The 12,755-nt window shown below is 38.5% G+C and overlaps 1 protein-coding gene across 7 annotated transcripts in view; it reads right to left on the reverse strand.

Annotated features, from left to right (window-relative positions):
- ACACA (acetyl-CoA carboxylase alpha) overlaps positions 1-12,755 on the reverse strand; it is a 272,316-nt gene that overhangs the window by 73,267 nt on the left and 186,294 nt on the right. For all 7 annotated transcript variants that reach the window (XM_067717545.1, XM_067717544.1, XM_067717547.1 and 4 more), the window contains 2 exons: positions 12,490-12,645; positions 10,788-10,934 (listed from right to left, as the gene is read on the reverse strand). In XM_067717545.1, the coding sequence (XP_067573646.1) occupies positions 10,788-10,934; positions 12,490-12,645 (303 nt within the window). The remainder of the gene's footprint in view (positions 1-10,787; positions 10,935-12,489; positions 12,646-12,755) is intronic.

Below are 12,755 nucleotides of genomic sequence, written 5' to 3' on the forward strand. Positions count from 1 at the left end.
ATTTAAAGAAGCAGGATAACAAAATTGCATGCATACCATAATAACTCTGAGAGGCAAAACGGTGTGGTAGTCAAGGGCACAGACTCAGAAACTATATTCTACAAATCTGAATCTAATGTAATCTGACTCTGACAGAATAGAGGTTCAGTCAGTTTTCTAGCCACACAACCTTAGGTAAGTTAGTAACCTCTATATGCCTGAGTTTCCTCATCAGTAAAATGGGGTAATAATAACCTATTGTATTAAGTCTGCTGTGAAGACTAAATACATGTTAAATCTTATAGTAAGTGTTACAACACACGCACACATGCATACACACACTATCTCTATCTAAAAGCTTGTTGGGGGCTGGGGGGAAGGGAAATAAAGAAACATAGCAAAATGGGATGATAATTATTTAGGATGATGGGACTGTGAATTTTTTCCCCATTTTCCAAATTTCTTTAATGTGTTTATGCCTTCATAACTTAAAAATTTTATAAATTAAAAAGGGAGGGCTTCCCTGGTGGCGCAGTGGTTGAGAGTCTGCCTGCCGATACAGGGGACACGGGTTCGTGCCCCGGTCTGGGAAGATCCCACATGCCGCGGAGCGGCTGGGCCCGTGAGCCATGGCTGAGCCTGCGCGTCCGGAGCCTGTGCTCCGCAACGGGAGAGGCCACAACAGTGAGAGGCCCGCGTACCACAAAAAAAATTAAAAAATAAATAAATAAAAAGGGAGAAAAAACTACCGAATACTTCTTCACTGGGTAACAGGTACATGGGAGCTTATATTATTATCTCTAGTGCACATTTGAACATTTTCACAGTGAAAAAAAAAATTTTAAGGAGGAAAAAAAAAATCTCACCAACCCAACGTATTTCTCATGTTTTAGAGGAACTGACTCTAAGTTTTAGTTATACTACAACAGATCACATTTATATAAAATTTAAAGAGAGGAATAAACATATGAAAACTTAAAATCAAGACTCACCTTAAAGGGAGAAGAGTCTCAAGAACTGTCTTAGTCTGTTGGGGCTATCCTTTCCTTTTTTAAAAAGAAATGCTCTGCAATGATGTGGTATAATGTAAACATATGTATATATAGGTTTATACAATATTAATATCTCTACCTTAGAAGTACTGCCTCAGTGTTTTTCTGGTCTGATAGTTAAATACATATTTATACTTTTAAAGTCAATATTTGTACAATAGACAAGAACAGTGCCTATCAGCTAAATACATATTTAGGACTGTACCACATGTACTCCAAACATGTACTAAAATCAAAAGCTTATATTTATACAGAGCCTTTCATCTTGAAGGGGGCTAAAGAGCTTTACAAACATGTACATAAAAGGACATTTGCACTGATAGGCAGACAAGATATCAATTCACCCGCTCCCCTATTTCTTCCAGCAGTCTGGGGTAGGAACACATGGTGTCAACAGATGCAGGTCTGTAACAGCTGCAAAGACATGTAACACAATAATCCACTATACCCAGTCACTGAAAGAGGGCTTGCAGCTCGAGAACAGCAACTGCTCTCCTCCAGTGCAGAAGCACCACGGCCATTGCCAGCTTTGTGTTTTTAAATTATTCTCTACCAAACTCAACTAATCACCTGACAAAATTGAATTTGATACTGGAAATGGTTTCTGAATGCAAAGTACTTTGTCTGATGATGAAAACTAGTTTGAAAAACGCTTTCCTCTGCCCTTGTTAGATTTAGAAAAAGAAAAGGGGGTCACAACATTCAGGAGAAATGGTTCAAAATATTCTATCTAAGAATAGCTTTGTCTCAGAGGATTGGGTCATTACTTCAGAAGACAGTCATATTTTCCTCCCATTTAATTAGGACACCGTAAGTTTTTCAGTCAAATTACTTTATATGGGGTCTATCTATATTATACACACAATGGAGGTTTTATATTGAAAATTCTGCAATCACTATATAAAAGCATACACAAGTGTGACAATGTGATTAGGAATATGACATTCACTGACTTCACCTAAGCCAAGCTGCCCTGTATGTTAACTTAAAAATAACAACCGAAGGAAGTTCCATCACCGGATCCTCTTGTTTCAGCTTCTCTCTCCCTCCAACGTTTCTATGCAATAAAACCTAGTGAAAATGACACTCCAGGACTAAGGGCTAAGGACGACTAAAGGGCTAAGGAAGCAACAAAGTGAGAACATGTAGCCTGAAAGGGGCTTGTCAGAGTGGCTGGGTTTATGGTCTAACGAGTGTCAGACTCGGGCTTTTGGTCCCTGGCAGTGCCACTGACTTCTTCCCTGGCCATTGTCTTGCTGAGAGAGGCATGGACTAACCAAGTGGTTCTAGGGACTTACCGCCAATTACAGTTTCATTAACATAGCCATAAATCAGTTTTTAAAATATCTAATTTCAGATTATTTTTGATAACAGAGCATTCCAATTAGCAGGCTTCTTAGGTGTAGGATTATCCACCTAAACTAATTACCTTAAAGTGAGAAAGGGAAGAGGTTCAAAAGAGTTACCGTGAATAAGTTAAGGATCAGCAGAAATAAACATTTGTTTTCCTTATACAAGTTCTAAGGAAGAAGATATTTCTTTGGCCACAGTCTGATCCTGGAATAAACACGCGCAAGCAAGGGAGGAGGGGATGGGGCGGAGAAGGCAAGCAGAAGAGAACAGTCTTATTTAACTGTTTTTATGTGGGTAAAATGATTTGTGCTACAGTATTTCCATAAGAAGTGGGACCATTATTTTCCTGTAGAAACACATTTGGTTTGAAAAGTATCACTGGACAGGACGTGAAAATCAAACCGAATGAATTATTCACAACCTCCGATCAGAGGTGATCATTATTTCTGATGCTCCAAACAGTGATTAGGATTCTGCCCTGAGATGTCATTTTCTCGCTGAGTAACACCAGTGATACAGAAAGGCATTATCTATCTATTCATATGTGTATTTTTTCTCCTGGGAGGACCTCGGTTTAATGTTGCTATAACAGATAATAAAAACATGATAATATTAACATTTATTCTGATGACGCCCATAAATGCCATTAGTCTGACACAAAGTGTCAACACTAATCATGACCCCAAATTAACACCAAAATTGACATCAACATTAATTGTACTATCAGTGTGAATAGAAGGTACAAGTGTACATATGCACATGTATACACCTGCACTTTCCAAAGCTGCTGCTACCACAAAGTAAAACAACAATATTTAAGCTAAATAAAGAAATCTGAAGGGAAAGCTAAGGGGCACAACAGGACAGGAATTTGTTGTCAAGGATGTAAGAAGCATTCAAGTCTAGCTATGCCGTGGGAAGTAGAAAGGGAGTATCTTTGCCACAGCTGCCTTTCTTATACCTCCACACTTTGAGTTCATCGGTAATAATATCTTTCTATATGGACCTAAACACAGGTTAGACTGTGGTTGAGATGTCGAAGCTTTATTTATTTTCCATGCTGAAAGTCTAAAAGTTGAGTGTTTCTGGCAAAGCCTCCAGTAGCTATTGTGCTACTACTGCTAATGCTGGGAAGATGACTATCCGACAAGGCTCTGGGGCAGAAATATAAAGAATCCTAGAACGTTAGAGCCGAAACAGACCCAGGCAGCATCTGCATCATGAAGATGAAAAAACTAAGATCCAGAGAGAAGAAATATGAACTTGAGTTCCTTTTCAGACAGATAACAAAATGCTACCTTTCCCCCTTCCTTTTGTATGTTGGATGGAATACTTCACTTTTAATTAGATACCATCAAAAAATAATTACAATTTTAACTTATATTAGAACCTTGTGGGGAAAAAAAAATACATCATGAAATATTAGAAAATACTGTATAGGTCTTAAAAGGTATACTTTTAAACCATAAGGCAATGCAATATTTGACTTAATTTGTGCCATTCAGAAAAAACATGCTGAAAAAATGTCAACGCCTTCCATGTTGTATTATCTTCTGGATATCATATTCCATTGCCTAGTGTCATGTGAGCACATAAAGGAGCTGAAAACAATTTTCTTAACAGCTGAAAAAGTCTTTTTTTCATGCTTGGATAATTCAAAAATGGCTGAACAAACTTACCTCAACCCTTCTAAAAAGCGATAGAAGGATAAGAAAAATATCATTTTTAGAGCAAAAACTTTTCTTCCCAAAGGTAATTCTTTGAAAATGTTACCAAAGATTAGAAATAATAATTTTAAACAGGGGAATTGTTTCTTCCTGTACTATTTATATGCTTGAAACCACAGTAATTTTACACATGTACACACAATGCTTTAATAAACATACCAATTTTTAAAAACACATGCAATGGAGCACATACAAGCCAGTGGTATTTGAGAAATGGGGTGCCGGAGTGACTGGTTGATAGGGAAATTAACCAAGCTGGCCTACCACAGTTCAGAAAGCCTCCCCCATTAATCATGTAAACGAATGTTGAACTCTGATGCTCCACGCTACACTTCATCCTCTGGTGTCATCTGTTGCTGTCCTGATGTTCATTATTGCCTCTTGTTGGAGCTGTAAAATTTCTTGACATAGGGTACTATATCACACCCTTTTTCTGTAAAATCTTAAAAATTAAGATGTATGAAAATGCTGGCAAGTTCATCCTTTTGTTTAAAGGCTAACTTTAAGGACTTACTTTTGAAAGGCACTGAGGAGCCCTCCGCAAGTGCTGCTTTGGTTGGCCAAGGGATGCATTAGGATTTTCAAGGTCAGTCAAGCTCATTGGGCCTTGGTTTGCTACTAATGAAATAAGTCAAAATCAACTAATCGACCCGATGAGAACTCTCCAGCTCCAATAACAGACATTAAGAAGGAATTTGAAGAAAAATATATACATCCCAGAAGAACAGTGTTAGGAATTCATTAGAAGTAATTCCACGGCAGAAAGACCTAGCTTTCAAAAGTAGCCTCAATATTTTTCTAATGAGGGACTCAACTTTGGTTCTGAAGAGCATTTCAGACGAAGACTTGTAGCCAAACACACTCACTAAGAATGAGGCTAAAAGAAGAAAAGTGCACAATAATTTTAAATAAAACGATCTTACCATGTATTCCGTAATATGTCTTTTTCTGTACTTGAAATTCCTATCTTGCTAGGCTAAAAAGATTCAAAATTGGTTTTTTAAAGTCCTTGATGAAAAATAAGGTAAGTGCAAATTATGAATGTTTATATATAATCAGTGGAATGTGATACTTTTCTGCCGAGGATCTCAAAGCACTTAGAAACATTCTCCCATCTTCAGGGACAGATTGGTGGCAAGGACCATTAGTCTCTTTTTATAACTTGAACAGTCAGTGCACAGACCATGATCCTGTTTTTCAGATCTGCTTTTCTTGGGTCTATTTCAGAGCTCACCTTCAGCATGCTACAATACAAATATGCCTCTTTTCCAACACACATCTAAAAGACTGATATGGACTCAATTTCCACACCCAGCATGAAAAGGTAAACTGATTTCAAAAGAATGAAACAAAAGCACAGGAAAATACATCTAAATTACTTCCCATTCATGGAGCTATTCTGAGGTTAAATCGAGTAAAACAATAGGCAAAAGGCTAATGTTAAACTAGAAAAATATTTGGGTTTTGTTCGCATGAGAAATGGTCAACCCTTTCCTTACTCAACTCAAGCCCACAAACGCTCTCTCCAGTCAGTTTCAAAGCATCATGGATGGCACTAGAATTTAAGTCCAGGATAGCCCAAGCAATTCCTTTGAGAGTATGGAAAATGTCAACCAAGTGAATTAAGACAGAGGGTTATGGTGGTTTTTCTAAAATAAGAGGTCCTTTGGGTTAAGAGGTCCAGCCTAAGAACTGTCAAAATAGATCTACTAATTAATTTCTTCCAATCTTTCAGGCTTACATAAGCTTACCAACCTCCTTTCCCTATCCAACTCCTAAATTTTATTTTTGTTTTTATACTCAAATTAGAGATTTCAAAGGATTATAGCAAAAATAAGTGAGACGCGGTGTCAAAATGGTAAGATTTATTTAAGCTAGTCAATAGATGCAGGGATATTTGTCATATCACTCCATATTTTTCTGTAAGTTTGAAATATTTTATAATAAAAAAAGTTAAAGAGATAGTTACACCTTCGTGGAACTGGACAACAGTACCTTGCCAACAATTAGACGACAGTTAAATACAGGCAAGGCTGAACAGTTCTAGAACTGAATTCTTAATCCCCACCATTTCATCCCCCAGAACATAAAGCAGGACTGAAACCAAGATACCAGTCATAATGGCAGCTAGCCTTCGAACTTTAATTTATACTACTTATTTTCCTCCTCGATCATCCTCTTTCTAAAAAATGTTTCCTGTAAAAATGTGCAATCATGATGTAAGATTCAACAGATCTCCACCCAAAGGGTTAAGAGAGCAATTGCACATTGTGGGAACACTAGGCAAAGCCTACCATACCAACTGAAAAAAAAGGGAAGGATACTGCTGGATTTGCCTCACCAAACAGGGCAATTCAAGAGGCTTATCTGAAGGCTAGGCTGCTGAGAAGGAAAAACCCTGACACCTAGTGCCCATCTTAAAAAACGAAGTCTTGGAGCCACTACAATTTTAAGCCTGGCAGTGTGTGTGGAGGTGACCATCAAATTGCATTCAATCTGGAACATACTTAACTCTCAGAAAAATTTTAAGGAAAAAACGTAATGCCATGCAAGAATTCCAGTCTCTAACTACCAATCCTTTTTGGAGTACACATCCTAAACCTAATTATCATATCTGCTTCTAGACACAGCATCTTCTCATCGCAGATTTTCATTACGACAGGAGCAATGAGAGGGAATGGATAGATTCATATTGTTAAAAAGCCCATGTTCTGAAACAGTAAGGAAAACAGGGTCCTCATTTCTATCCACACTAATTTTGCTATAAAAGGTGCCCGTCTATCGTATCTTTCAGCATTGCCCAATTTGGAGATTCATCATCTAGTTCACAGAGCAGTTAAAGGAAATATAATAAAAGAATGCTAATAACATTTCAGAATATATAAGAACACAGTCTCAAGAAGGCCAGTGCTTTCTTTGTCCTACCAGGCAAAGTTAAGTTGTTCTCCGTCAAGTCGGTTACAGACGTTGGCTTGATCTTAGCCTGAGCCTTTTAATAACAGGATTTGGTGCGAAAAGCAGCTACATTGGATTGTGAACTGTTACTCAAAGTGTTCCCACCTACAATTACAGCTTCCACCAAATGATCAAAACAGGTTAGCGAACTGGCAGGAAAATGAAAACAATTCCCCCCAAATTGAGAAGCGGTGAAAGTAGAACTGTTGGTTAGCTGCGCTTCTTCTCTATCCAGGCTCAACAGCATACACTCATCTAGCTGCGCATTTACATACAGTGCCCATCACAGGAGCATGAAATCAGTTTAGTCTACGTTGCAATCACATTTTCCTCAATTTTCATCTTTACTTGAAACGATTAAAAAAAAAAATCCTAGACAACTTATCTTTGGAGCTATTTGCAAGGAGCGCAGTTCACAGATTTGGTGTACATCTTTTTTATTCCTACTCTAAATTCATACTAAATGCAATGCCATTCAAATCTGACAATGAGAAAAATGTGTTCTCCTATACCTTTCATCACGCATAAGGTGGCATTCCTTCAGTTACATCTCTCTCAGTGGGGAAGGGACAACTAGGAAAATAGAAAGGAGAGAGTAGCTAACATCACATCAGAAAAGCTCTCTTTTGCCTGCTTTTAACTCGGCCACAATGTTCAAAATGCAGGTCACATCTCTGCTGAAACAGCCAATATTCTTCCTCAAATGGCAAACAAGTTACCTAAAACTAAATGGAACTGAACTGTTCCAAGTCCTGGTCCCATCACCTTTTTACCTATTTACTGTCCTGGAAAAAAAATCGGGAAGAAAGACTGGTTACCCACACAGCCGATGGTATGATAAGTGCAGGCTTTCTGCCTTTGATTACGGGGAGAAGCATCTCAATTCACGGGGAAACTCTGCAGGAATCTCTTGTTTTACCTGTATTCCTTATACCCATGTGCTAGCTTTGAAACCCAGAAACTCCAATCCTTCAAGGTAATGCAATATCACCCACCATGATGACCTGGTGGAGCTGTCACCTTTGGAGAACACCTCATTATGATGATTTAATGGCTACGTAGCACTGACGCATTTACATTGAGCCTTGGCTCTCAGAAGATTAACAGGTCAATCTTTTATTCCTTTTTCTAATAAAACTATTTCTCAAGGCTCCGTTAGATGCCCATTCTCTTTGGGATAGGACTGATTTGCTCCCAATCTCATCAACATGAGCTCTTTTCCTTCCCCTCACATCATTCTTGGGGTAATATGTAGAGTGCCAAGCTCATGACAAACTTGTCTCTTTGGCCAAAGAAAATTAAACGGCAATTGCTGAAAGTCAACTTGCCTTGATAAAACTGGGCTCAGCACGAGGAAATACATCCTCCTGACACCTCGTCATCTCTTAGGCACAGCTGTCCCTCAGAGTTCTGACTGCTGAAACTCCATCTTTAGATTGGTCAGTCACTCAGTGGACATGCTTCATTGTACGTTCAAGCTCTTGGTAACCGAGTTGGATACTAATACCCCAACCTCATTCCTGTTGTGCAGGACCCTATAATCTAGCTAAGGCCACTGACTGACTTCACCAGCCACGCCGGGCATTAGTCACTAAGTGCTCACAAAAGAAATCAGTCTCACTCCTCCTGAGCTCAAAGACTCAGAAACAGCAAGCTGACACTCAGCTTCAATCCTAGTCAACCATTTGAAGGAAAGGAAAAGAGAACAAAGAAAACAGGCAACTAAGGAGGGAAAAGAGGAGGACAAGAAGAAAGTAAGAACTGACAAAAAGCAAAAAAAATTTCAAATACTATTAGATTTCTAGATTTCAAGATTATTATTAAAGCATTGGGCAAAGGAAAACATGTGGTCCCTGTATTGACGCTACTACTCATAGCCCTAGTCCTATGCTGCTGTTTAAGACATCCTTTTGCACCAAGGTTTGTTGGGTCTTAAAAGGGTTAAAAAAAACGTTTAATTTTTTTTTTTATTCGTGTGTGTGTGTGTGTGTGTGTGTGTGTGTGTGTGTGTGTGTGTGTGGTCTTTGGGTACAGAGTCCCGTATAATAAGACTATTTGTATTCATACTGGCAGAGTAAACACTACATGTTCATGCCCAGGCAGCTCTGTGCTTGTAATTTCAGCAAGAACAGAGCTCTGTCCCTCTGGGACTTCACTATTCCCCCAGTCTCCGTTCGCTCAAACAGAATGAGAGCAGAGAGAAAGCAGGACAGAAAGATCATGGCAAGAGGTTTCACACAGCACTGCAGCTAGCTTTCACGTGGCCAAAAATCTCATTTTGTGTTTTAATTACATTAGTTAAAAGCGTTTTTCTCGCAGTCCCCTGTTCACAAGGGTGCCTTCCACTCCTGAAGACTCCACTGTTCAATGAATCAGAATTTAAGTCTAGCACAATGAAGCTTTTCTTTGCTGCTGAGGGGTTCACTAAGTAGATGCTACACACAGTGGCATAAACCTCTGCCGCAACTTTGTGTGTTAATGAGTATACAGACACCTACTCTCGTCAACATTCTACGCATCCTTTCTCCCCAGCCTCTCGCCTTTGCTACTAGATTAGAAGAACTCCTACAAGTCTGATACTCTCCATCGCGTCCAATGCTTGCATCCATCTTAATACCAAACCATCTACTTTTGGCAGCCACTGGTGTACCTGCTGAACAACCACGTACCTTGTACATATAGGAAATGTTTTTGAAAAAGATACTGCGTAAAATGGGAAAAAATTGCATTTATCCCCAAAGGTCTACCCAGTCTGTTTATGGTGAACACTCAGATAGAGATTACTCCTTCTAAGGAACGAGATTTATCTAGGGATTACATTTAAGGTTAAAATAAAAACATATCTCATTTTAGGCTTATTACTGTTGTTATCACTGTTGTTATAACTGTACATTAGAAGCATAGTTAGACTCAGGAAGAATCTCAGTGCACTGAGGAGGATGTGGGGTATAGGGCAGAATACGACTGTACATCATTAACAGTGTACTACAGGAGAAAGGAATCCAAAGCTAGAAAAGGCACTCCTGGATAACTATCAGACACGGGTTCTCTGTTACCTCCTTTTATGTTTAAACCCCTGGTTCTGATTGGGCCCCTTTAAGAAGAAAATATTTACCATGCTCACGACAGTACCGGATGAAATTACCTGAGCACGAAAAAACATATCAAAAATTGTACACCAGTATGCAAAGTAAGTATCCAAATAAGGAAAAACATCAAGAAACATTCTAAATGCTTTTATTATAGAAAACTCTCAAAATTTCAAACATATACAAAAATAGAGAAAATAATCTAGTCCTATGTATCTATCACCTTGCTTCAGTTAACAACTCATGTTCAATCCTGTTTCACCTGTACTCCCACATTCACACCCCCTCATTATCCTGAAGCAAATCCTAGAGATTAGATCATTTTATCTATAACTATTTTAGTATGTATCTCTAACAGAAAACAATACTTTTTTAAAAAGCAAAATTGTAATAGCATTTTAAAAACATGTAATACCATTATCACACTTAAAAAACTACTGATAATTCCTTGCTATCCAGTCAATGTTCTCTGGCTAAAGAATTCTACCAACAGGACTACTATTTCTACCAATAGGACTACTATGCTGCCTATGCCACTCAGATCTTAATACTATTTAATGACCAGCCCCATGGAAAGCTGGTACTAGTGGGCACAAAGATAAGAAAGGGGAGAGGGGGACGCAACTACTTGCCTCATTTCCTCCTGGAAGCCTGTTCATGTGGACCAGTTGACCTTGATCATCCAACACAAGCTCAGTGTACGTCAGCATGTCTGAAGGCAGAGGGGGTGATGGAAGGAATGCTTGAGTGGACATAGACTCCCAGAGTTTGATCAGGGACTAAAGGAGGAGAAAAGTTTGACTAATCAGTAACAATTAGCATTTCAACATGAACAAAATAAATATTAAAATATCGTCAGTCTAGTTTTGCTCTTTCTTTTCCAAATGTTCTGCTGAGTGTCTAAACGTTAGACCAAATTCTAGAGCTCTCATTCTCAGTTGAAATAGATTTGTAATTGTCTTTAACATAATGTTTTTTACATGCCAAAAATCAGGCACTTTTCCAACAACATCAAACTACTGAGTGATCATGAATCAGAATGAACCGGTCCCTCTTTAAAAAAGAGAAATCCTAGAGAAACTTGGCTACAGAAGAATAACCAGGAAAGTGACATGACACTCAGCTAATACAAAGTAAACCCAAGAACACAAGAATAGAGTTTCTACTAGAGGTTCAGGGGAAGCATCCTCTTTCTAATATCTTTTCAAAGCTACAGGCCCATACACGGGAATTAGCTCACTAGAGGTGTATGACTGTAAATGTGCAAATCAAGTCTGCTCAAATTTGAGAAAACAGAGAGACACACCTATCATTTTAAAACGATTTCAATTTCCACTCCCAACTTCATGTTACCAAAAATATTGCTGCATGAAGTGGGAACTAGTTTAGTTGTTTCTCGGCTTGCCTCAAAGCAACATTTCAAACCAATATGACTCATTCATACTTACAAGTCCAAATCACTGTGTTTATGTCTATTCTATAGGAAGAATTATATAGGATGTGATTTCTCTTTATGGCACTGGCACTGGGGAACAGAATCAACACTCAACTTCTAGGCTAACAACGCCGGTAATACTGAACGAAGGCAGCTATGTTTCAAGGGAGAGACCTTGTAAACAAATGGTTACATAAAGGAAATCTCTTGTATTTCTGAATAATACAGGAAGTACAGAAAGACTATTTACTAAGACCGCATGTATTACTTTATTAAAATTCAAATGTGGTAACAATGGTATTTTTGACTAGGAGACTTGGAAAAATCCTATGTTCACAGATTTTTTTAAGGACAAATTCAGTATTCTTTCGATACACTAGTTTTTATTCAGCTATAATAAATCTCCCACAAAAGAACTGATAATTTAAACTGTGTACCATGAACTCTATATCTATTTGTATATGTTATACATTGATTCTCATCATATTAACCTAGGTTATCAGTTAGAGACCTGGGTTATCTTGGAAAATAGGAAAACGAGAACTCGAGTTTCAAATCTCTTTTTGATTTGAATATAGGCTTTGGAAATAGACACCTAAATGTAACTCCTTACAGCGGTCATCGTAAACTACCATCGCAGGCATGTGGTCTCAGTTTACTCTTTTCTACTCAACAGAGGCCTCTATTCTCACCATTCTTCCTGTTAATTCATAAAGAACCACCCAACATCTGAGTTGGCAGTCACAATCCCAAAAGAGATAGAAGTGAGAACAGTGTCGAGATATTTCCTGCCTTTTGGAAGCGCCCTATTCCAGTCTAAGCTGCATCTGATGAAAATTCAGGAAAAATCTTGCCTCTTTGGCACATGTCAGATCTCCCCCACCGTTAGCCACCTTTACCTGCCGAAACATCTCTGGGATATCATATATGTATGTTGTCCCTAAGGACTGTGCCTGGAACCTCTTTGATTGAAGCAGGTCTTTGGTCACATATGGAGTGTTGATTAACATTCCATGTAATGGTCCCTGTTTGTCTCCGTATGCCTGAAACATGATCTGCAGGAAAAAAGACGATGGCATGGAGAGTTAAAAGACAGGGGGAAAAAGTCAGATCAGCTGCCTAGAGGGACTTTTCTTCACAAATGTTACTTCTTGAAACACATTTT

The sequence above is a fragment of the Pseudorca crassidens genome, chromosome 19 (assembly GCF_039906515.1).
Source record: "Pseudorca crassidens isolate mPseCra1 chromosome 19, mPseCra1.hap1, whole genome shotgun sequence".
Classification (NCBI taxonomy): Eukaryota; Metazoa; Chordata; class Mammalia; order Artiodactyla; family Delphinidae; genus Pseudorca; species Pseudorca crassidens.